This window comes from Sminthopsis crassicaudata, chromosome 1, assembly GCF_048593235.1.
Source record: "Sminthopsis crassicaudata isolate SCR6 chromosome 1, ASM4859323v1, whole genome shotgun sequence".
NCBI classification, from domain to species: Eukaryota; Metazoa; Chordata; class Mammalia; order Dasyuromorphia; family Dasyuridae; genus Sminthopsis; species Sminthopsis crassicaudata.
The window spans coordinates 668,241,224-668,265,532 of NC_133617.1; the positions used below are offsets into that span (position 1 = coordinate 668,241,224).

At 53.3% G+C, this 24,309-nt stretch overlaps 1 protein-coding gene across 1 annotated transcript in view; it reads right to left on the minus strand.

The window, feature by feature from the left end:
• The window catches only part of COL7A1 (collagen type VII alpha 1 chain), a 53,023-nt gene extending 29,889 nt beyond the window's left edge, over positions 1 to 23,134 (minus strand). Inside the window, 43 exon segments of the mRNA XM_074283194.1 lie at positions 213 to 257; positions 456 to 491; positions 676 to 735; positions 1,889 to 1,951; positions 2,115 to 2,168; positions 2,255 to 2,281; positions 2,512 to 2,580; positions 2,717 to 2,785; positions 2,873 to 2,908; positions 3,305 to 3,340; positions 3,683 to 3,745; positions 4,995 to 5,054; positions 5,180 to 5,215; positions 5,433 to 5,459; positions 5,558 to 5,593; positions 5,718 to 5,890; positions 5,981 to 6,127; positions 6,334 to 6,460; positions 7,888 to 8,024; positions 8,251 to 8,397; positions 8,725 to 8,859; positions 9,287 to 9,439; positions 9,745 to 9,867; positions 9,965 to 10,111; positions 10,462 to 10,587; positions 11,293 to 11,436; positions 11,634 to 11,753; positions 11,910 to 12,053; positions 12,221 to 12,346; positions 12,556 to 12,702; positions 12,962 to 13,096; positions 13,257 to 13,406; positions 13,654 to 13,770; positions 13,854 to 14,000; positions 14,139 to 14,255; positions 14,444 to 14,573; positions 14,665 to 14,828; positions 19,057 to 19,218; positions 19,316 to 19,409; positions 20,925 to 21,084; positions 21,282 to 21,462; positions 22,052 to 22,134; positions 22,879 to 23,134. Of these exon segments, the coding sequence (XP_074139295.1) occupies positions 213 to 257; positions 456 to 491; positions 676 to 735; positions 1,889 to 1,951; positions 2,115 to 2,168; positions 2,255 to 2,281; positions 2,512 to 2,580; positions 2,717 to 2,785; positions 2,873 to 2,908; positions 3,305 to 3,340; positions 3,683 to 3,745; positions 4,995 to 5,054; positions 5,180 to 5,215; positions 5,433 to 5,459; positions 5,558 to 5,593; positions 5,718 to 5,890; positions 5,981 to 6,127; positions 6,334 to 6,460; positions 7,888 to 8,024; positions 8,251 to 8,397; positions 8,725 to 8,859; positions 9,287 to 9,439; positions 9,745 to 9,867; positions 9,965 to 10,111; positions 10,462 to 10,587; positions 11,293 to 11,436; positions 11,634 to 11,753; positions 11,910 to 12,053; positions 12,221 to 12,346; positions 12,556 to 12,702; positions 12,962 to 13,096; positions 13,257 to 13,406; positions 13,654 to 13,770; positions 13,854 to 14,000; positions 14,139 to 14,255; positions 14,444 to 14,573; positions 14,665 to 14,828; positions 19,057 to 19,218; positions 19,316 to 19,409; positions 20,925 to 21,084; positions 21,282 to 21,462; positions 22,052 to 22,134; positions 22,879 to 22,892 (4,467 nt within the window). The 5' untranslated portion in view covers positions 22,893 to 23,134.
• Positions 23,135 to 24,309: the final 1,175 nt, after the last annotated feature.

A 24,309-nucleotide genomic window follows, 5' to 3' on the forward strand; every position in this document is an offset into this window, starting at 1 on the left:
GCCTAAGGCCACAAAGCTGGGGAAGGGAAGAGAAAGGAAGGGAACGGGAGGGGAGGGCTCCAGTTTCCCCAGTTCCGTCCTGGCTAGAGAACAGGGACCACATAACCAAAGAAATGCCAGTCCCATCACCCACAGGGTCCCCCCCAGATGCCCCTCCCCATATCCAGCCCCTGTATCCCAGAACCATTCCATGAACCCAGAGAAGGACCCACCTTCTCTCCCGGGCTCCCTGAAGACCCTGGCTGGCCTGGATCTCCCTGCAAGAGATAATGGCCGAAGTTATGGGTAAAGGAACAGCCTCCAGCCTCAGATCCTTGGGCCAGCCTTCATCCTGGTCCCACTCCCTCGAGTCCCAGCCCCACCCCCAGGCCCATGACCCATCTTTCCCACTGGTCAAACCTAAAGTAAATCCTGCATCTTGATTCCCTTGATTGCTCCCTAACCCCAACACTCACTTTGCTTCCAGCTTCTCCTGGTGGTCCTCGAGGACCCTAGAAGGGTTAGGGTTAGATTGAATGGGTCAGAGAACTTTAGGCAGAGAGAGGACATAAATTCCTCCCCAACATTGTGTCCTTGTGCTAGAAAGCGCCATCTCCATCCTCTCCCAAGCCCAGGCACTGAACCCCCGAATTTGGGATCTATCCTCCCCCCACTTCCGCTCAGGGTCCCACTCACTCGGTCTCCTGGACTCCCTGGCCGACCTGGGAGCCCTGGAAATCCATCTTCGCCTTCTCCCTGAGGACCACAAGCACAGTGTTGAGGTGGGAAGGAGAATCTCCCAGGAGCCCCCACAGAGGTGGGGCAGGAGACTTTATTTCAGTCTTTATTAGTCTCTGGGGACTCACATCCAACAGTCAGTGAAAAGGTTAAAGGGGGAACTAGGGGAAGGGCAGACCCCTTCCCCCATCTCCATCAAAATGATGAGTTTTAAAAGGACAGATCTTAGCACAACCTCATAGAGCTGGGGCCCTTAGCAAGCCCTTCATTTTATCAGAGGAAAGCTGAGGTCCAGAAGTGGAAAGCCAAAAGTCATACAATTAATATCTGAACCAGAATTTGAACTCAGGCCCTCTTACTCCAAGTCATATGTTCTTTTCGCTGCCTCAAGCTGCCTCTCGCCCCAAAATGCCTTTGTATATATTAGTTTTTGTATACATTAGGTGCTTAATAAATGTTCATTGATTAGAACTGTGGAGGTACCTGCCTTGTAAAGCTGAAATCGCCCTGTTTGGCATTCAGGACCACAATTTGGTATCACCTCCTTTCCCACCCTTGCCCCTCCAGTCTGTGTCCCTGTGCCTACAAGGCCCCCTGCCCCTCGCTGAATTCGGGCCCATTCAATGCTGTACGCCCCAGAGAGCCCCACCCCACAGTGATGCCCTGTGCCCCCCTCCTCCCCCACCCTCCACAGGGCTGGAGCTCTCCAGGAAATCTGCCATGTTCTAGAGCCCAGCTTCTCACACTGTATAACCCCATGGGGATGTGAGTGGGGGGCCACAAAATGATGTCTTATTGTCAGTAAATGTTTCATTTGTTTACTCTGTACACCCGGATCATTGAAAAGGGGCCACAGGTAGGAAAAGTTGAAGAAGCCCCAGTCTAGAACATTGAAATGATTGATGTTCATGCCTTCTCCGCCCATGAGACTGGGCTCCTTGTGAGTCCCTACCTTGTCTTGGTTAAGAAATTTTACCTCCCCTCAAAAGAAAATTTACCCAGCCCAAGGATCTTCAAGCTGGATGGATTGGGATTTAAGAGTCAAAGGATTGAAGAGGTTTCATGAAAGAAACTACAGGAGGCAAAGTAGAGTAGGATCTGCTTTGTCAGGGGGGACCCCGTGTCTCCGGTTACCTGTGGGATACTGACCCAGCTTCTCCCCACCTCTTACCTTGTCTCCTTTCTCCCCTGGGGGGCCAGGAGGACCTACAGGGCCTGGGTTTCCTGGGAGGCCCTGGGAGGAGAAGGTTATAACTCAGGTTATCACCTAGGGAAAAGTTGGTCAGAGCCCCAAATCCAGAAGGAAACCTCCCCTCAATAACTCACCTCAGGAAATACATTCCTAAGCCCTTCTTCTCCACCCCCCGAAAATCTCCCCTTCACAGCCCTTCACTCACCGGCAGCCCGGGATCACCCCCTCCAACACCCCCACCGCCTGCTCCAGGAAGACCCTGAGAAAAGAAATCCTGTTAGGGTAAAGTAAAGGTGGGAAGCTCCCCAAAATCTCACACCCTCCCCTAAAGGCCCTTTCACTCACCGGCTCTCCTCTGTCACCTTTGTCACCCTGTAAAGCATACCGTGAGTGACTGCCGGGAGCTCCTTGTCCCAGAGATCTCTCTCTTCCCAAGCCCTCCAGCCTCCCATTTCCCTCCTCACAAATTTTAGGGCCCTCTGTTCTTGCCCCTTCCCCTCCCCCCCAACCAGCAGGGACTGGAGTACATGGGGCAAGGAGAGAGCTGGAGGGGAGTAGTGGGCAGTAAGGAGTCGGGAAAGGGGGATGTTCAGAGACAGCACCTTGATCGATGGTCCTCGGGGCCCTGGCAGGCCGGGATTCCCATCTGAGCCACGGGGGCCTGGAGGTCCCTATGGGTTTGGGGGAGAGGGACGAGAAAAGGTGAGATCATAGCATCAGACCCCCTGTCCCTGCCCACCCCCAGCCCACTCTTCCTCCACTCTTCCTCCATCCGTTCCCCACACCTGTCCCAGAGCCCCATCCTACCTGGACACCTGGCTCCCCTTTCCTGCCGGGCTGCCCTGCTCCTCCTCCTACAACAGAGCCAGGCTTTCCCTAGAGGGGCAAGCAGGAAGGAGAGGTCATAGATATTAGGGGGATTCCCCAGCCCCCATAATGGCACTGCCCCCCAGGACTACTTACCGGCTCCCCCTTCTGTCCGGGCAGACCTGGTTCCCCCTGTGGAGCAAAAAGAAATGGGGAAGCGGTTATGGGAAATAGATGGCCACCCCCAAATCAAAGGAGACAAATTCAGAGTAAAACTCCCTCTTCCCTCCTTCAGGAAGCCTTCCTGGATTTAGAGGCCCTCTTCTGGGGTCACCCCTTACACCCATCATTATACATCAAGTCCCTGGTCCCATTTAAAGCTGGGATATGGGGAGTAAATAAGGGATCAGGCAAGGTTCATAGGCTGAGGGAGGCCACAAGAAGCTGAGGGGACCACAGGGGGCTGAGGGGACCACAGGGGGCTGAAGGGAGCCACAGAGGGCTGAGGGGACCACAAGGGGCTGAGGGGGGCACAAGGGGCTGAAGGGGGTCACAGGGGGCTGATGTTCGGGGAGACACACTCCTTACCGCTTCCCCTCGAGAGCCAGGCCGGCCAGGAGAGCCCTGCAAACAGAGACCAACGTCAGTCTTTGGGCCACTACTAGAGCAGAGCAGCCAAGGTGGGAGTGTCAGGGTTTTCTACACACTCACCTCAAGGGTGCAGTGGTCCCAGAACTTCCTGGCCCCAGGCGGGTCCTGCTTGGGAGGGCCCTACCTCTACCCCGCCCCCCCATACTTACACACCAGCTCCTGGGACAGACCCCACCCCCCAGGGCACATCCAGGAAACCACAGGCCACAGAACTGTCCTGGAACCTGGAACCATCTCCGCCAACTCTGCCCAGGCCTGGAATTTCTAAGGGCGGCTCTGTGCTAGAAGCTACATTGGGGCACTAGATTTACTCACTGTTGGGCCAGGACTTCCAGGGTTACCAGGGCGGCCTGGCTGTCCATCCACTCCAGGGAATCCCTTTACAGAACACAAAGGTCAGGGGTCAAGATGCAAGAAAATGGTCCAGAACAAGAACATCGAACCTGAGACAGAGCTAAGGACAGCCCATCCCCCTTCTCCCGAGGACCAGGAGCATACCCCACTTTTGCCAGTGGGCAGTCTCATCCACTTTCTGATATATTCACAACTTGTAGCGTTCCCTAACAAAAACACTAGTGGCTAATGTACCTCGGGGCACTGTGCCCTTCCAAATACCTCACTGGGTCCTCACACCCACCTTAAAGTTAAGTGCTGTTATTATCCCCATTTTACAGGTAAGTAAACAATGGTCAAATGACTTGTCATGGTTTCACACGCCAAATTTAAACCCAGGACTTCCCAACTCCAAGACAGATTCTGTCTGTACTACTGTTCCACTCTTGGTCATGCATTCATTCTTTTATTCTCTCTCTCTCTCTCTCCCCCTCTCTCCTTTCCTCCCTCTCCCTCCCTCCCCCTTTCTCTTCCCTCCTTTCCCCTTCCTTCCTTCCTTCCTTTTCTTCTACCTCTCATTTGCATCTCCCCTATTAGACTGCAATCCCCTTCTCATTTCTCAAATATATAGGGAACTGAATCAAATTCACAAAAATAAGAGCCATTTCCCAATTGATAAATGATCAAAGGACATGAACAGTCAGTTTCCTCTTTCAGAAGAGGACATCAAAGCTACCAATAGTCACATGAAGAAATGATTATCAATTTGAAAAATGCAAATTTAAACACCTCTGAGGTACCACCTCATACCATCAGACTGGCTCATATGGGAGAGATGGGAAAGCGACAAACACTAGAGGGATGTGAAAAAACTCGGGCACTAATGTCCTGTTGGGGAGGTTGTGAACTAGTGGAATCATTCTGAACAGCAAACTGGAACTGTGCCCCAAAAAACTGCATACCCTTTGACCCAGCAATAGCATTCTTAGATCTACACCCCAAAGAGATCAAATAAAAAGAAAAGGAACCTACTTATACCAAAAATATTTATAGCAGCTGTTTGTGGTGAGTAAGAACTAGAAATCAAAGGGATGCCCATTAATTAGCCAGGGAATGGCTGAACAGACTCTGGAATATGATATGGAATGTACATTATGTCTAGATCAGCTGGCAGTGACAGAGACATAGAGAGGGGGGGGTCCTCAGGGTCAGAAGCATAACTGGGGGGCCCAAAAGACCTGGGCCAGAGATGTGAAGACGAGGCAGTCTCTCCCGACATATTTCCCTTACTCACCCTCTCCCCCTTTTCACCACCTCCAGGTAACCCCCGGGGCCCAGGGGGGCCGCTCCTGCCCTGAGAGAAAGGAGAATAAGTGAGAGGGGATGAAGGGGCTAAGGGAGATGAGCCCTGGTAGACACAGGAAAGATGGAAGGAGAAGAGGAGACATAGGGAAAGGGTTGATGGGGAGGGGCAGTTACCGGGTCTCCAGGGGGGCCAATTTGTCCTTTCTGGCCCTGAGAAGATATAAGCAACAATGAGACCCAAGCCACCAATCCCTCCCGGCCTCAAGTCATCCCCCCTGTATCTTACCCACCGACTCCCATCCACAGAGTCCCTGGATGTCATTGTAATTGTTTCCTGTTTCTCTCTCCCCAACCACTGAGGAACCCACTTCTCACTGATTCTCCCTCACCCCCCAAATAAACATGTTCTCCCCCAAGTCCTACTTACAGTCTCTCCAGGTTCCCCTTTTGGACCCTGAGCTCATACATGGGGAAGAAGTAAAGGTGTCAGGTGCAAGGACTGTTTCACTCCCTTCACCCCTCCTCCCTGTCCAAGAGCCCCTAGACACTCACCCTGGGACACTGGGATGGGCAGGGTACAGGCCTTGGCTGTGGACACAGACAAAACCTCCCTGAAGATGAGGCATCCTGAGTCCTCCCCCCAGAATCCCCTTCCCAGGCCCATCCTTGGAGCCCCAGGTGCCCTCTGCCTGCTCATCCATGCACCCCTCACCTGGGTGCCAGAGGCCAGCTGGCACAGAGCAGTGGCCAGGCCGCCAAGTGCCTGCTCCAGGCCACGGGCGTTGTCAGCAGCAATAAAGACCGGGGCAGGATCCCCACTGGACACCAACCGCCTCAGCTGCTCCGGCTGAGCCCCAGGCAGGCCCAGCGCCAGCACAGAAATCCCTACCAGAGGCACTGCTCAGACCAAGGCCCCCCGAGGGGAGATGGTCTGTCTTTCCCTCAGACAGAACGATGTCTCCCCATCACCCTCACCTGCCGCCTGTGCCTCTCGAGCAGGACTGATGACATCATCCCCAGAAGGACCATCCACCACCAGCACCAGTAAGCCTGGCACATGGGAGCGACGTCCACTGCTGTTAGGGGCTAACAGGTACCTGTGTGCTGTGCTGATGGCAGCTCCTACAGAGGGAGAGAACTTTTAGGCTGGAGCCCCACAGGGACAAACCATCAGCCCCAGGCCCTCCCTTCTCTGCTAGCAAATCTGGATGCTCAGCGAGACAGAGAGCCCCCAGCACCCCCCAGAGAGTAACAGAACAGGAAGATGGGCAGAGGCTGGCAGTGACTTGGTCTGTGTTGTTCCACTCCTGCCCTTCCCAGCCCCTCACCAAGGTTGTTCCCGCTTGGATCTGTGTAGGGGATGCCCTGGATCCGCTGGAGAATGGTGTTTCGATCATAGGAGCCATTCAGGGGGACCAGTGGGGAAGGTCGGTAACTGTAGGTCATAAGCCCCACCTGCAGGGGGAGAGGTTGGAGAGCTGAGACATACCTAGTGAGAAACGAGGAGGAACATCTTGTAATTAGATCATCCAACCCAACCTTTCTAATTTTTAAGCACACCATCACTTCCAGGAAGCCTTCCCTGATCCCCTCCTCCAATAAGCATAACCTCCACCCACCCCCAAACCTCCCTTAGCATTTGTTTGAACTCCTCTCTGGTAGAAAATGCTGTATATTCTAGCTATTGATATTTATGTCCCATTCACCCATTAAACGGAGCTCCAGAGCCCAGCACAAGTCTCCACATATAGCAGGTGATTGATAAATGCTTGTTCAATAATGTGTCAAATGACGCCTAGATCTAGAGGGAAGGCATTGGCTTAGAATGAGAGCTGGAGATGCGCCCTTCTAGTGGAGCAGAGACTAGATGGGGAAGCAGGAGAGGAAGCAGAGAATTAAGAGAGGAAGCTGCAGGATCCCAGTGGGATATGAGATGGAGGCTGGTGCCCTAGAATTAAGACTGGTCATGTGTTCTCCAAACAATCCCAGGAGGAATTCTGTTGGGAAGAGGGAGAAGGGGAAAAGGGGAATGCTGAGTCAGGGTCCAGGATGCCATCAGAAGAACAAAGGATTATAGTGTTAAAGAAGTACTGGCCCAAGTTCACCAGATTAAGAGGTTCACTTGTAGCCTTGAGGTAGAAGTAGGCTCTGAAAAATGTTAGCTGAATGAATGAAAAGGAGGAAATAAGCCTTTATGAAGTGCCTACTATGTGCCAGGCACTGTGCTAAGTACTTTACAAATACTATCTCCATTTGACAATGAAGATTTATTTGAAAAAAGGCCCCATCAGAAAGAAATCCCACCATTCCCAGTTACCAAGGGGCTGAATACTAGAACTCAGCTAGACCCAAGGATCAAAGCAGTGTCAGTGAGCAATAACAATAGGGCCTACCTGGCCTACACCGATATAGAAATGAATTGAAATTAACAGAACAGTAAGCAGCAGGTCTAGAACTAGAAGTCGGTTCTCAGAGCTGTGGGCCAGGCAGGACTCTTCCCACGCTAGTTACTTATGTCAGACCACACTTATGAATGAACTCCACTGGGCAGAGTCCGATTACTAAAGAGCCTGGGCCCGGGAGGCAGGAGAGCCAGGATCCCAGTTCTGCACTCCTGGCTGGGGATTGCGGAGAAGCCCCAGCACACTGAACCTCAGTTTCTCTGTAAGACAAGGAGAAAAGATGTGATCCCCAGAAGATCCCTTATTTGGAAGTTAGGGACAGGAGCAGATTGAGCTGGATATAGGGAGAAAGAATGAATTACTGAAAAGGGAGAGAAGCCACAAAAGGAACGAGTATCCAGGATTCCTCTGCCTTGGTCCTCCTCGCTGCTCACAGTTGGAAGGAGCCCTTCTGGGCTGGCACAGGGGACAAAGACCTACCTGCATAGCATCCGGCCCCAGTGGCCCCAGAGCAGACACCAGGCGGCCAAGGGCAGCCTTCACCACTCCTGATTGGGGCTCATTGTCCCGAGTCGCGTGGATTAGGAACACTACATCTGCCTGGCCATGCTGGCACCCTGAAGGTGAAGAAGGGGAGAAAGGGTCCCCAAAGGCAGTGTCAGTGTGTTTGCCATCATGGCTGGCTCCTCCCAGTTCACCCCCCACTCTCACCTGACAAACCTGGCTCCCCAGCTCTTGGCAACACTAACCTGCATCTCACCGCCACTGATAGCCAGATCTGTCCTCTGCCAAGGCCCCCCCAGCTCCATGCCCACCCCAAATGTGTTCCCCATATCTCTTTACCAGGATGCTGAGTGAGTGAAACTTCGGGCCCTCGGCTGCTCCCCTGGATAGGTGTTAAGGAAAAGGTGTAGGGCACACCGGGTTCCAGCCCTGACACTCTCTGGGAGTTCACGGAACCTGCAAGTGTCTGCTGGGACCCAGGGGAAGCTACCAAGGTAAAGAAGGAAGAGAAAAGAAAATACAGGTTTTAAATGAGGGGCTTCCCCAAGGACTCCTGGAGACCTGAACGGCCTCCTTATGAAATCCAGATGTCCCCAATGTCCTTAGGAACCCACAGTACACACACAATCCTGGGGCTTCCTCCCACAAAGGCTCTGGAGACTTCCTTCAAATGTAATGTTGGGAAGACTCTACCAGAGGAGGACTCCCAAAAGAAACCACTGCTGGTGGGGGAAAGGTAGGGGCTAAGCCTCCATCCCCCTCCATGCCAACCCTGAAGAGTCCCTCCGGGGGTCCACAGTCAGGCACGCTTACTGTGGCCAGAGCCCGGTGCTGGTCTCCATGACAGGACGTAGCTGGATGTCCCTGGCACCGGCGTCCAGGCCAGTGTCACTGAATCCAACGAAGTGTCCACAACACGAAGGTCAGGGGTAAGCAGGGAGGGAGGTGCTGCAGGTAAGGTCAGGGGTCAGTGCCCAGGGTCAGGGAGGTGAGGGGATCTCTGAGGGGGAGATTCAGGGAGGCTCCCAGAGAGGGCTGGCTCTGAGCTAGGACAGGGTCGAAAGTGTGGGAAGAATGAGGGGTGGGGAAAATGAATTCCCAGAGAATGGGGGGAGGAGGAGAGGAGAGGAAGGTCAGTGCACCTGGGGGATGGGCACCCAGAGTCACCCCGCCACTGAGGGCAGAGCAGGTGTGGACACGGAGCTCAGGGCAGAACTAAGACCAGAGTCCAGGACCTCTGGGTCCCCACACAGGCATCTTTAACCAGGAAGGCTGGGTGCAGGGCATCCAGCAGCCCCAAAGGCTGGGTGGGAGGGACTGGAAGAGAACAGGGTCCCAATGGGAAAAGGGATCGGCGGTGAGAGCAGTCTCTTACCAGTGCGCGCAGTCAGGGTCGCGGGCGGGCTCTCCCCCGAGCCAGAGGGGCCCAAGGTGCTCAAACTCACATAGTACAGAGTGCCGGGCTCTAGCCCCATCAGATCATAGCGGCCGGCCTCGGGGCCCAGGACCCGGGACTGCTCGGGGCCTCCTAGCAGAGGGCCCAGGAAGGAGAGGATACAAATCATATACAATGTTTACATACAACACACACAGTTACCCACAGCGCTCAGTCAGTTACTGTCTCATCCTCCCCAGCCCTAGGAGGGGGGAGAGCTAACGTTATAACCTGCCCTGTGCAGAAGGGGAAACTGAGGCAAGCAGGATCACGTGACCTGCTCAGGAGGAGGAGCAGAGAAAATGAAGGAGGAGATGACAGAGGGCAGTGGGAGACAGCTGGAGAGGAAACCCTGGAGAGGGAGGAGCTGGGCAGGGGGCTTTCCCCGGGTCCCTCACCTTCGGGGCGCCAGCGCAGCCGGAACCCGCCGGCCCCGGGCACAGGGTCCCAAGCCAGGCGCAGCGCTCGCTGCTCACTCTGCAGGAGCCTAAGGGAGCCGGGGGCAACCGGAGCCACTGATGCTGCAGGACAGGGAGGAAGGAGGGTCAACCAGCCTCCAGGCCCCGCCCCAAGCCCCGGCAAGGCCCCGCCCCCTCCCGAGAGCCCGCCCCTCCATACGTGTGGTCACTGTGAGGCTCACGGGCGCCCCCTCGCGGTTCCCTATCAGCGCAGTCACCCGCACGGTGTAACTGACGCCCCCCTCCAGGCCCCCAATCTCAGCAGATTCCGTGTCTCCCGGGAGCATCCGGCTACTCTCGGGGCCGCCTAGAAAGGGGCAACGCCACGGGGATAAAAACGGGGGGGGGGGCAGGGAGGAACAAGGGCATGGGGACAGGGGTATAAGGGGGGGTGACGGAGCCACAAGGGATGGGACAGGGACGAACAGAACCGGGAATGATGGACTGTTAGATGTAGCCCGGGAGGTCAGAGCCCACCCCCCCCAGCTTCTGAAAGAGTGGGAGGGTCGGGGAGAGGGAATCGGTTGGGGGGGAGGGGGAGGTCTAGGGGCAATGGGACACGGGGTGAAGGGAGAGCGGGGTGAAGCTGGGAGGGGGTGAGGGAGGAGGGGGGACGGGGAGGTCTGGAGATGCTGCTAGTCAGGCTGCGGGTCATACCGTCTCTCCTCCCCCACACCAGCCTGTAGGACGTGGCGCCGGGCACTCCCACCCAGGTGACTCGCACAACATCGCTGGACGAATCCAGTATCTGGAGCTTGGACACAGCGCCTACGGGCTCGGGGGCTGGGGGGCAAGGGACGGAGTCAGGAGGGGACGGGGTCGCCCGTGGGACTGGCGCCCGGGGCGCGCGACTTCCAAGAGATTTTGGGCCCAAACCGGGTGTGCAGCGGGAGAGCTAAGGACACTGACTAACACGTGCTGGGCGCGGGGAGAGGGGGAACCTGCTTTCTCTCTCCCGTTGTTTTCCCTTTTCGCTCTGATTTTTCTCTCCCAGCATGATTCATAAAGCAACGTGTGCTCAAAAATAAATGTTTAAAAGGGGGAAACCCAGTACGGCCGGGAGCATGAGGAGACAGTGCAGAAGAAGGGGAGAGGATTATGGGTAATCGGTCTAGAGTGACCGGTCTTAAGGCAGGGGACACTCATCGAAGACGACAATGAAAGCGGAGGAACCATGAGACAGAGGCAGCAGCCCAGAGTTAAGAAAGATCACGTCCCATGAGGAATTCTGTGCGATGGGGAAGGGAAGAATTATGGAGGGCGCTTTGTCAGGTCCAGGAGAATGTGGAATGATAAAGTGTTAAATTAACTGAGTGGCCCAAGTTCACTTGTAGCCTTGGGATGGTGGGAGCAGACTCTGATAAATGCTGAATGAGAGGAAACAAGCATTTATTAAGTAATCGCCAATCACTGAAGAGAACGGCCAGAGTGGGGAGGGGCTGGTGGGTTCAGGATTTAATTAGATCGTCAGATGGGGAGACAGCTTACCAGTCCTCACAGCCACAGAAGCTGGGGCCCCCTCCAAGCTGCCCACCAGGGCTGTTACTCTCACTGTGTAGTCCGTGTTTGGCTCCAGCCCATCCAGTGTGGCTGTGGAAGCTTCCCCAGGGACTAGCTGGGATTGTTCCGGCCCTGGAAGACCCAAAGTGCCCGTGACTACTAGCTGGAGAATGGTCCTCCCACCCTGGCTCTCCACCCCTAATCAGACATCAGGTATCCCCAGGTGAGTGGGGGGCAGGGATCTCCATACTCCCACTGAGTAACCCTCAAGAACATGCACTCGCCCATAAATACAAGGCCCCACAGTCCCTGCCCCCCCAAACCTCCACCTCTGCCTGAGTGCCAAGAGACCCGATAGCTTGTGGCTCCTGGGACCCCCGTCCAGGTGACTCTGACAGATGAGCTCCCAGTATGAGTCACTCGAAGACCAGCCACGGACCCTGGAGAGTCTGGGGAAGACAATGGGAGGGGGGTTGGGGAGTCTGGGAGAAGGCACTAGTGGTAGTTGGAAAGAGGAAACCTTGAGAGAGTTGTGGGTGGAGGGAAATAGTGGGGCAATTGGGACATGAGGAAGGAGAATCCAGGAGGAGGGGTGAGGGTCTCACCTGTGAGGATGGTGATGATAGAGGGGGGACCCTGGTCAGCGCCCCGGAGGGCAGACACTGAGACTTGGTATGTGGCCCCTGGCCGCAGCCCCCCGATGTCAAAGGATGTGGTGTCTGATGACAGAATCCTGGAGGATTCCTGCCCTGAATTCAAAGAGGGATGAATCCATTTCGAGATCCTGTTATGTTCTGACCAACATCCCCCACCTCATACCCTCCTAACCCCCACCCAGATCAAAATCCTCCCCCTTCCTCCACCATCACCTCCAGGCCCCTAACCCCCCCCCCCGCCCCGACTCTCCCCAACTAACCGTCTCTCAGCCGCCAGCTGAGCCGGTAACCACTGGCTCCAGGCACTGGGCCCCAAGACACCTGGACCCGGCCCGGTTCTGATGCTACCACTCGAAGTCTGGGCACTCTGGGCAAGGACTCGGGGTCTGTATGAGCAGGGCAAGGGCTGACCTGAGACACACCCTCCCACTTTCTCCTGCTTCCCCACCTCTCATTGCTTAACATTTGTAGTGTTATAGCCAACTTCCCACACACCCCTCTGGGGTCAGAGAGCCCTTCTCCCCCCACCAGAGGCACAGTTACCCAAGAGCTGGAGCACCTCTGGAGAGCAAACACCCCCACACCCCAGCCTCACCAAGCCGAACAGTGAGGACGCCAGAAGGGCCTTCTCGGCTGCCTGCCAGGGCTGATACACGCACTACATAGCTCACTCCAGGCTGGACTCTGTCCAGATCAAAGCTTGTAGGCTCGGGAGGAAGCTTCTGGGTCTTCTCAGAGCCATCTAAAGAAAGTAAGGCAGAACTACAGGGAGAAGGGGCAGAGACTGTCGCTGGACAGAAATGGGGATACAAGGACAAAGACCAGATACAGAGCCTACAAATGAACCCTGCTTACATCATTCCGGTACAATGGGTGGGCCATTCTGGGACAGCTTTCTAGAGGGAGGGGGCCAGTGAGAAGAAAGCCAGACTGGGAGGGAGACCACTGTAAGCATCTGACTCCACTCCCCAAGGAGAAGAAAAAACATGTCCCCCACTGACCTTGCGTGTTTCGAACCACAAAACGGTAGCCAGAGGCACCGGGCACAGGGCTCCAGACCACCCTAACTAGCCGCCTGGATGGGTATGTTTCAGCTACTCGTAAATCAGTCACTCGGCCCAGGGTCGGCTCCAGCACTGGATGGGAGTGGAGAAGTCTTGAAATCCAGAGCTCACTGGGCCCTAAAAGGACCCTTCCCTACTAGGAGCATCACTGATCTCCCACCGGGACCTCCCTGCTGGGCCCTCAGCCTGGACCCCCCCAGGACCTCTCCCTGTAACTGCCCACCAAGCTCACCGGTTTGAGAGATGGTGGCAGGGGTAGCCACCTCACGCCCCTCATAGAGGGTATAGAGCGTGAGTCGATACTCGGTGCCGGGTTGCAGCCCCTGAAGCTGGTAACTGGTCACATCCGTGGACAGCACTACTGTCTGTGTTGGTTCCAAGCCTGGCAGGATAGGTTCAAAGATCTGATGCCAGGGACCCCCAACTGCCCTTCATCTGGGGGCTCCGTTAGGACAGTCTCACATCAGGGATTCTGAGGATAATGGCTGTTTTCTCTCCCACATAGTGAATCCCTGGGGGCAAGGATTGTCCCTCCCTCATATTCAGAACTAGTCAGGAGATGCCCTGGGAGGGGGGTATCAGGTGGGCTGAAGGCCCATCTCCAGCACCCACCACTGTCCCTCACTAACCGCTCACTGGCCTCCATTCCAGCCTGTAGCCCTGGGCCTCGGGGATGTGCGTCCAGAAGACATGGATGGATGTAGGGCCCAAGATGACCGTCTGTAAATTCTGAATGATGTCCCGCTCTGGGGGAAGACACAGCTCAGTGAACAAGCAGGCCTCCCAGCAAAGCCGAGGGCTCTCTTCCCTGGAAGACTCCCCGGCTCACCTGTCCGGGTTGTCAGTGACGCAGAGGGCCCTGGTGTCCGGCCATGGAGAGGGGTCACGGTCACCACATATTCTGTGTCTGGACTCAGGCCCTTTAGAAGGGCAGATGACTGGCCTCGGCCAACGTCCAGCTGCTGGGAGGACCCACCTGGGGGAAGTGTGGAGATGCTCAGTGAAAGAAAAGGGGGATGAGAGGCAAGGGTAGGAAAGGACATGACTGAGACGTGAGGGAGGGAGAACATTATAGCAGGGGACCCCCCAAGTCTCCCCGACCCCCCCAACTTACTCTCTAAATTTCTCCAGGTCACTCGATAACCAGTGGCTCCAGCCACAAGCCGCCAGGCCACCAAGAGAGTGTGGGCTGTGGCATTCTGGATGGAGATCATGGGCCCCTCCAGAGCAGCTGTGAGGGGAAAGGGTCACTTAGAGGAAGGTGGTGAGGGCAGGAGTCAAAGGGAACTAAATGGTTGGGAGAATCAGTGGGAGTGTAGGAGATGCGTGGGAATGAGGGAGAATTGGGGATCAGTCATAGGTCTATGAGGGAGGAGTTAAGAAGCTTGTGGGGGGGCCCAGGGGAGAGAGATCACTCACAGGTCTGAGCAGTCCTGCTCACGGCCTCGCCAACACTGTTGGCGTACTGGGCAACCACTGTCACCTGGTATTCAGTCTGTGGCCGCAGACCTTGCAGCCGGACCCTCGTCTCCCCAGCTGGTACCGTCACCTGCCCCGGGGAATTCGGGACTCAGTGCTGGCTGCTCCTCCCTCAGAGCTCCCTGGCTGCCCCCCGACTTTGACTCCCCTTTGCTTCTCACCTCCTGCCGCTGGTCGGGCACAGGCTGTCCCAACCCGGTGAGAGGGACATACTGGACTTTATAGCTGATCACGGGACCACTGGCTGCCGTCCATTCAGCCAAGAGGGAACTGCTGCTGGCCTGTGACAGCACCAGATCTCGGGGACCCGAGGGGAGACCCTCTGCTGCAGGGAGACAGGGCACCCTCTGTGAGGGCCATGGTCGACCATGCCCTCACCCCTTCCCCAAAGTGACAGCTAACAGAGATGGCTCTCAAGGGGTCAAACGCCATTCAAACCCAGGACAAAATGGCGGCAGCCCTGACTTGGAGAAGGCCTGTGACCAAGACTGACACTTAGCTAGAGCAAGTCAATCACCCTGACAGAGCTTCCATTCCCTCGTCTGCAAAATGAGGGCACTGGACGGTCCCCGAGAAGTCCCAAGCATCAGACCTGAGAATTGGACCCAGTCTTTCTAACTCCTAATAGGATGTTGTCACTTTTCATTATGCTGCCCTTCCTCTCCTAGTCCAAGGCAGAAGCCTCCACTCCTTGGAGTCTGGGGGCTAGCAGTCCAGAGGTCACTTGTGGATAGTCACCAAGCTACACTCAGGGGGCTGTCATCTCCCCAGGTTACCATTGTCTGTCCCCTCCCCATACTCATCTCCATGGCCCTCAGCCTTTCTCAGACAGTTTTAATCATTGTCGGTCACCCTCCCCTTCTTAACGCTCTCTCCTATTGGCTCCCATGATACTCCTCCCTCGCGGTCATTTTCCTATTTCCTTGACTCAGTCTCCTTCCCTGTTCTCCATTCTCTTCTCAGACCTTAAACCTCTGCCATTTTCTATAATCTGGTGATTTCATCTGCTTCTATAGGGCCAATTATCATCATACGATCATCATGTAGATCTAAATACTCTAATAATAATCTAAACATATTTTATCTGTATATATTTACATATAATAAATACAAATATTTAAAAGATATAAATATAAAAATATATAAGTAAATAACAAATATAAATGAAATCTAAATATCCAACTCCAATCTCTTTCCTGAATTAAGTCAATCAACAAGGATTTACAACTGTTTCAGGCACGGCATTAAGCATTGGGGATACAGAATCAAAGATGAAATAAATCCTTCCCTCAAAGATGGGATTTTTTTTAATGTGGAAGATGAGATATACATAAATAAGTATATACATTAAAATGTATGGGGGGGCAAGGTGAGGGAAGGGCACTAGCTGCTGCAGAAATCAGTAAAGGCTTCATGTAGAAAGTATTGACTGAGCAGAACTTTGAAAGAAAGGATTTCTATGAGGCAAAAGTGGGAGCATGTATGTCAGAGCCACTACAGAGGAACAAAGATGGGAAATGGAGTGTGATATATAAAGGAGCAGCAAGAAACCAGTCTAGCTGGACCATAGAACCAGTGAAGTAGAGAGTGATGTGTAATAAGGGTGGAAAGGTAAATTGGCACAGGTTTGTAAAGAGCTTTAAAAGCCAAACAGAGGAATCTACATTTGATCCCAGGAGCAATAAGGAGCCACTGGAATTTGAGGAAGGAGAGGGACATGCTTTAACACTTAGGGAAAATAACTTTGGTGGATTGAGAAGAAACTTGAAACAGCTGGAAGCTACTGAAATAGTCCAGGCAAGACTGGACATCACCTGGCTGCTCTGCCAGTATTTCAAGTTGGCATCCAAAATACAATTATTTTCCTCCTAAAACAACCCCTCAGACTCCTTATTTCCCTGATCTGAATTCTCAGAATCAGCTGGTTTTTCCCTTTTTTTCACTCCTCCCATTTCATCAGCTGCCAAGAATATAAATGGGTTCTGACTCCAAAAAATCTGATAACTACTGGTACAGGGAACTCCCACGTGAGGAACACCCTTCCACTGATGCCATACCGCCCCTTCTCTGCAACTTAAGGAGTCTCCTAAAGTCCTCAGAGGTTGTCACTTGCCCAGGATCACACAGTATGCGTCAGAGGCAGGACTGGGCCCCAGGTATTGCTAGCTTTAAGGCCATCTCTCTGCTCCACTATGCTGCCCTACTCACAGAAGACATTAAATAAATGTCTGCAGCCTAACACACAGTGGGTGCTTAATGTGTATCGACTGATTGTTGAATGAATAAAAGGAAAGAAAGAAAGAATGGATCAGGTGGTACCAAGAAAATAGTTTTGATCTGAAAGTCACCTGAGGACTCCAATGACAATAAGAAAGTCTCAATTCTCCAAGGGGATAAGAAATAGTGTCAATGAATAAGAATAGTAGTTCCCATTTCTATAACACTTTATCTCATACTTTATAAGCCAAACCTTTTGAGGTAGACAGTTCAAGTATTGTTATACCCATTTTACAGATAAGAAAACAGACCAAAAAAGAAACAACACTGCAAGTTAAGTGACCAAAGTTACACAACTATAAAGTATCACACTCGAAACTCAGATTCAGGCATCTCCTAACTCTTATCACTTTTATAGCCCCCAAAGGTTGGGGCCCAGAGGAGGGTCCTTTACATTAGAAAGGGGCATAACAACAGGCAATATCTGGAAGTTAGAATCAGTGAAGAGAGAGCTAGAATCCGGAAGGAAATCAGGGTAAGGAAATAGACCCCAAGGGGAAGAGACAATCTGAATTTGCTGGAATGACTCTCAGGCTCCAGACTTCTACTTCCAAGTATCATCTCTCTCCTCCTTCCCAAAGGTATCTCTGCTCCTCATTAAAGCTAATCCCTCTTCCTCAGCCCTCAGCCCCTTCCTGCCTTCTCCATCTCTTTGAGATCCATTTTTAGTTATCTTTTATCTGTATCTTCATCTTCAGCCCCACCTTCTCTACTGGCTCCTTCCTATTTGTCTGCAAATATGTTCAGGCCTCCCCAACCTTAAAAATAACTTCTGTATCCTGCCACTCTGCTGCACCTATCAGTCCCTCTCTCTTTTTCCCAGAACTGTTTCACCTCCATTCACTGCCTCAATAGCCATTCCTTCCTCAAGCCCCTGACTTCTGCAACCCTTCTGAACTGGCTTTTTTTTTTTTTAAAGCTTTTTAAATTTTCAAACATATGCATGGATAATTTTTCAACATTGACCCTTGCACAGCTTTGTGTTTCAGATTTTCCCCTCCTCCCCCCACCTCCTCCCCTAGATGGTAAGCAATGAACTGGCTCTTTCTAATGTAACTGAGGACTTACTAGTTGCTGAATCTGGTCCTCTTTATCCTTGATCTTTCTGTCACTCTTAGACACTGCTACTAAGACTAGACCATTCACCACCCCTTCTATGCATCCCTCAGTATCTTACTTTGTGCTTTCACCAAGGCTGCCCCCTATACCTGTAACGTCCTTCTTTCAAACCCTTTGCCTCTTGAAATCTTATTGCTGTTCAGTTGTTGCAGCTGTGTCCAATTCTCTGTGACCTCATCTGAGGTTTTCTTGGCAAAGACACTGGAGTGGTCCGCCATTTCTTTCTCCAGCTGATATTACAGATGAGGAAACTGAGGTAAACAGGGTTAAGGGACTACCTCCGGGTCACCCAGCTTGTACGTATCTGGAAGATGGATTTTCCTAACTTCAAAGCCAGTGCTCTACCCACTGTGTTACCCAGTTGTCCCTGAAACCTCCCGTTTAAGCATCACCAACCTAGAGCTGGCAGGGACTTCAGAGCTCCTAATGAAGAGGAAATTGGGACCTGAGAAGTTAAGTGATTTTTCCCCATCAGTAGTTAAGTAGCAGAATCTATGCTAGTCCAACTCAAATGAGGAAACAGGCCCAGAAGGGGAGAGGGTCCTTATGGAATCATGGAAAAGAATGATGAAGTCCGAGTATCTGGTCTCTAATTCCAGCCCTGTGACTTGGCCATCTGTGTGATCTTGGCCCAGACATTGTTCTCTGGGACTCAGTTTCCCCATCTGTAAAAGAACTAGATGTCCTCAAAGGTCCCTTCCAGTTTTAAGTCTATGATTCTAAGAACAGATACAAGTATCAAGTCCCGGGAGTCAGATACTGTAAACATTGTTCTCCTAAACATCTCCTCCTGGTTCCTCAGGTACGGGATGTAATGCTCCTGTAATAGTCTACACTGCATCCCTTAATGTGTGTGGATTATCTCCCCAGTAGACTGCCAGCTTCCATCTAACCTAAACTTTGTACCTCCCCTGTCTGAGCAAGCCCAGGGCTCTGCTCCCAATAAGGGATAATAAGACCTGGTGACAGTTGAGTTGAAGCTAGGTCCCTTCCTGATTCTCACACCAAAGCTCTATCCCTTTGAGCTAAGGGCAGAATGTGTTTGGGGGCAGGAGAAGAGGGTCATTCCGGTGGCTGAGAGGAGAGGACCCCTGGGTAAGTTAGTGGGACCAGGGGGGTCCGAGAACACAAGGGAATTCCAGAGGGGGGGCACTTACGAGGCAGGATCTGGGGGGTGCCGCCCGTAGTGGTGCAGACGCGGCGGGACACCAGGGGCAGCAGCGTGCTGAGAATGTTAAAGTCGTTGACAAAGTAAAAGAAGACATCTGGAGGCTCTGAAGCTGCCCTTCGGAGTTCTCCCTGATCAGCGTTCTTGATCCCTGGGCAGGAGAGGGGACAAGGCATGCGGGGGAATTTCCCTTCAGCTGCCCCCTCTCCCCTTCCCCAGGCCCCCATAACCCCTGTGTCCCTACTCACCCACAGCAAACACCTTCACCCCCTGCCCCTTCAGCCTCTGAGCTGCCGACTCCACCTGGTCCTGAGACTTCCCATCAGTGATGAGGATGCAGACCTAGAAGCAAAGGCAGGTGGGAAAGTCAACCAGGATAAGAGATAACGGGACAGAAGTGTCGAGAGGCAAATGAGGCTGGGGTATGTGTGTGGGGTGTCAGTCAGGGTTAGAGAATGAATGCCGGAGTCAGAGGCTGGGATCATTCAAGATCTTGAATAATCAATTAACAAATGCCCATTAAGGACCTACTATGTGTCAGGCATTGGGCTGGGCACTAGGGAGTCAAGGGCAAAGATGAAATAGTTCTTGTCCTCATAGAGATGACATTCTACCGAGGTTAGGTTTGAGGGGAGGGAAGAATTCTAAAAGGTAGAGAGGACAGAGATTGGAAGTAAAATTTGGGGGGCTCACCTTGGGGACACCGGATGGAGAAGCACAGGTAAGTGAATATAAAATATCTACAAAGTGTATACAAAAACATTTGCAAGGCAACACTAGTACTTAGAGGGGCCAAGAAAGACTTCATGTAGGAAGTGGCTCTTGAATTGAGTTTTAAAAGAAACCACAAGTTCTAGGGGCAGCTAGGTGGCACAGTGGATAGAGCACCAGCCCTGAATTCAGGAGGACCCAAGTTCAAATCTGATCTCTGACACTTAACACTTCCTAGCTGTGTGACCCTGGGCAAGTCACTTAACCCCAGCCTCAGGGAAAAAAAAAAAAAAAAGAAACCACAAGTTCTAAAGGTGGGTTGAAGTCTACCCAGGACTGGAGGGCAGACAAGAGATAGAAGGGACGGGTAAGAGAGAGTTAGAGATCAGGGATGGCTGACTGAGATCTTGAACTTGAGTGACTGGAACAATGATGCCAGAAATAGCAAAGTTGAGAAAATCAGTGGTTTTGAGGAGAATGTGATGAGTTCTGTTTCAGATACACTGAATTTCAGATTCCTGCCGGACATCGTGTTGGAAATATCTAGTAGGTAGATGTGGATGTGCGACTCAAGTTTGAGAAAGAGACTAAAAATAGAGACAGACTGACCATCTTCATAGAGATGGGAGCTAACTTAAGCTGATGAGGTCACCAAGTGAGAGAGTGTAGACAGAGAAGCCCAAGGGACATGATATGGATGAGGATCCTGCAGAGGAGCTGGAGAAGTTGCCAGATAGGAGGAGATCCCAGATAAAGCAGTGTCACAATGACCCAGAAAGAAGAGTGTTCAGGAGGAAAGGGTGGCCAGATGCCAAATGGTACAGCAAGGCCAATAGGGATGAGGCTTGGAAAAAGACCATTAGACTGGGTCAATAAGGAATTGTTGGTAATTTTGGAGAGAGTAGATTCAGTCAGTGATGAGATCAGGAGTCAGACTGTCACCAGGTTCAAGCCAATCAGGAGAGGAGACCACCTTAGAAGGAGAAAGGGAAGGGCTGGGGATGAGACTATGAGCATCAAATCCAAGGTCATGCTGTATGGGGAAGAAGTGTGGGGCCAGGAAAAAGTTAGTTTGGGAGGTCTGGGGGGTATACTAAGAGGACAAAGATTGGGAGTAAAAAATGAGGAGACTTATGTGGGGCTCACCTTGGGGACACCGGGTCGAGCAAGCCGAGGCAGAAAGATATGGTCTGCTATGTGTCGGAATCCAGCCCCAGTGCGAGTGTTTCCTCCCTTGTAGGCAAGCTCTCGAACTGCTTGGATCACTTCATTGCCAGAGCCATAGGTATCCAAGCCAAACTCCGTCCTTGGGCGCAGGGGGAAGGAGGAGGAAGGGAGGCTTTTATGAGTCTGAAGGCTCATTATGGATTTGGGGTCTCGAGTTACCTGGGAGTCTGGGAGTTTCTAAGAATGTCAGACAAGTCTGAGATTTTCTTGAAAGAGTTCTAGGGGATCTTGGGGAAACACTAGGAGTTTCTGGGGAGCTGGGGGTCCAGCCCTCACCGTGGGTCATCACTGTACTGCACCACACTGAAGCGGACACCAGAAGGCCCCACGACCTTAGTGAAGGGAAGCACCAGCCCCTCCATGAAGGCCCGGACTTCTCGAAAGTTGTTTCGGCCAATGGAGGAGGATCCGTCCAGCAGGAAGACGATGTCAGCAGCATAGAGGTTAGTGCAGGTCACTAGGGACAGGCACATAACTCACAGGACTCAGAAAAGTATTCCAATTGGCTGCAGGAACACTTGGGACTTGGGGAGGGGGGATGTGGGACATAGAGGAAGCTCAGAGAAACTTAAGGGGACATAGGATGCAGACACAGACAAGAATGTTTGGGGCAGTGGGAGTCACAGATCAGAGGAACACACATGGAGGAACATGTCACAGAGCTTTGAAAGACATAGATCACAGTAGGCACAGGATATGGGGAAGAATGAGACTTGGGGGACAGATGCTAGGTGGGAGATAATGGGGAGGTACCCCTTCATCAATGTCATTTCCCCTCCTCCCCCTGGGGTCCCAGCACTTGGCTCTAATCCCATGCCATTTAAGGTCTCTCCCAGAGGGGACATGGATTCCTCCACAGATTAATAAATCGGGAACTAAACAGAGAAACCCAGGGACCTGAGGCTGGGGCTGGGCTGGAGCTCTAGGTTTGGGGGTGGATCCCTCACCTCCTCCCAGGCCCAGGGGGAAGGCAGAGTTTGAGAAGTTCCAGAACAGTTTAGGGGGATTTCAATGAAGAAAAACAGGGTCTGGAAGTCTGTCCATACCTCGACCTCTCTCCCCCTGTCCTTGCACTGGTACCAACAGGATTCCTATGACCTCCACAGTGAGCAGGAACCACAGCCTCATCCTGGGGAGGCAACATGAGCAGGGAATCAGGGTGCTTCCCAACAGATCCTCCCCAGGAGAAAAACACTTCCTGTGGGGCCTCCACTTTCTGCCACCAGGAACCTCATAGCCCCTGGGGATCCCTGCCAGCTCTGATGTTCTCCGAAGCCCCCCCCCCCATCGCCACTTGTGGTTTCTATCTGAGGGGAGGGGGCAGGTATTGGCAAAGACCATTCCTCCACTCAGATCCCTAGCAAAAGCTTTGAGAGAAGGATTCAGCATCTTAGGTTAAGGGGCAGGGAAGATATGGACAGGACCCCAGCCTGCCCACCCATCTCAGACCACAAAGTTTGGGAGCTTTCTTGAAGCAGTGGAGAAAGTTGGGGAGAATCGGGTAGGAGGCTCCGGATGCCAGAAGGAGCTATCAGGAGGTAGAAGTAAGCTTCCAGGAGTTCTCTCTGGCTGAGGAAGAGGGGGATTTCTGGGGGGGGAGGGGAGGGTTTCCAGGATTTCTCAGGGAGAACTTTGTGTGGGCACGTCTCTCTAGGGCCAAGTTTCCCGGGGTCTGTCCCCGGCAAGTTATTCTCTAGGAGGATCCCTGCCAGGGAAGGGGATGGGGGAGGTCTCGAGAGGAAGGGGAGTTAGCAGGGGGTAAGCGGCCCAAACCCCCTGCAGCCAAATTCCTGGTGGTCGCTGGGGGAGCAGAGAGGAGGAAACTGAGTTTCGTTCTTTCTTCCGCACCCATCCCCCGAGTCTGAGCTGTTACCTGGAGCTGTCCATCTGTCCAGGGCTCGGCAGGGCCAGCTCGGTCCTCCGGCTGCCCCCGCCGCTTGTCTCCGCTGGAGAAAAGTCCCCGAGATCCCACTGGGCGGGACGGGGAGGAGCAGGGCGGACCCAGGCAGGCCGGCCCCCCCCGGCTAACACCGCCCTGCTCCTTCCCTCGGACAAATCCCGGCCCGGCCCGGGCAGGGAGCTGCGTCCCCCCCTCCACACTCCTTCCCGCCTCGGGCCGGCCTGGGCGGGGAAAGCAGCTCCGTCAGTGTCCCGAAAACTGGGACCTGAGGCTCCCCTCCTGAGACCGCCGTCAGCACGGCCCCCTCCCCGAACCACGCCCCCTCTGCCCCCCCGCCCCCGCCCCGAACCCGTCAGAAACTTGCGGCTCTGCAGCCAGAGGTCCAGGTCAGGAAGGCGGCGCCCTACCTGGCTCCCCCATCCCCAGTTCTCCCCGCAGCCGACTTCACCCCTGGGAGATGGAAAGGGACTTAGATGTGGGGGCCGGGGCGGGGGGGGGGGAGGATCTGGATTCGAATCCTCGCCTCGTAATGTGCTACCTGTGTGCTTTTTGGGGTAGCGTGTCTCACCTCTGGAAATGCAGTTTCCTTCCCTGCAAAATGAGGGGATCAGCCTAAAACAGACTCCGTTTCGTCCCTTCCCGATACTGGGAGCCCTGCCCTCCGGGCACCCAAGTCCTATCCAAGCGTTTCAAGTTCAGTCCCAATCCCAACATCTCCAAGCAGTTTCCCCGGACTTTCTTCTCCCCTCCTAAGCATCCCAGCCCCGGATCTCTCCCCTCGGAGACCCTACACGTTTCACCCTCGCCTCCAACACTCACGAAGCCTGGCTGAGATCTGACCCGCTGATGGGGCAAGGCCCTGCCTTAGGAAAAACTTCAGGCCCTTGAAATGGCATAATGAGAAAACTAGGTCTGCCCAGCTCCTTTCCAGCCCAGCTCATCTGGAGGCTTGGGATCAGGAAACCTGCGAGCCAATTCTAATTCTAACCCTTATCAGCTATGTATCCCCGGGTTATTCCACCTGATTATCAGTCCCCATCTGTATAATGGGGAGGGGAATCACTTTATAGAAATGTCAGGTATTTCATCGTTACTGTTATGGTTTGGGGAAGAGTGAATAGTTGAACCTAAGGCAGTGCCAACACGGCCTATGGGAGAGTGACTGGTTTGGACTCTTTGGAGAGTTTTGCATCCACTATTTACTTAGCTGTCTCCTCTGTAAATAAGGAGGGCCCTTCACCTGTGCTCTTACAAAGGGCAGGGGAAGGGGTTCCCCTGTGGATGCACTGGGTCACAGACGGGTCCCAAAGACAGCAGGGCAGTTGGATCTGGTAGGAAGGATTCAGGACAGAGAGAGGCTACATAGAGCTGGAGGTGATTCACATCCAGGGCCCTCCTCCCCCC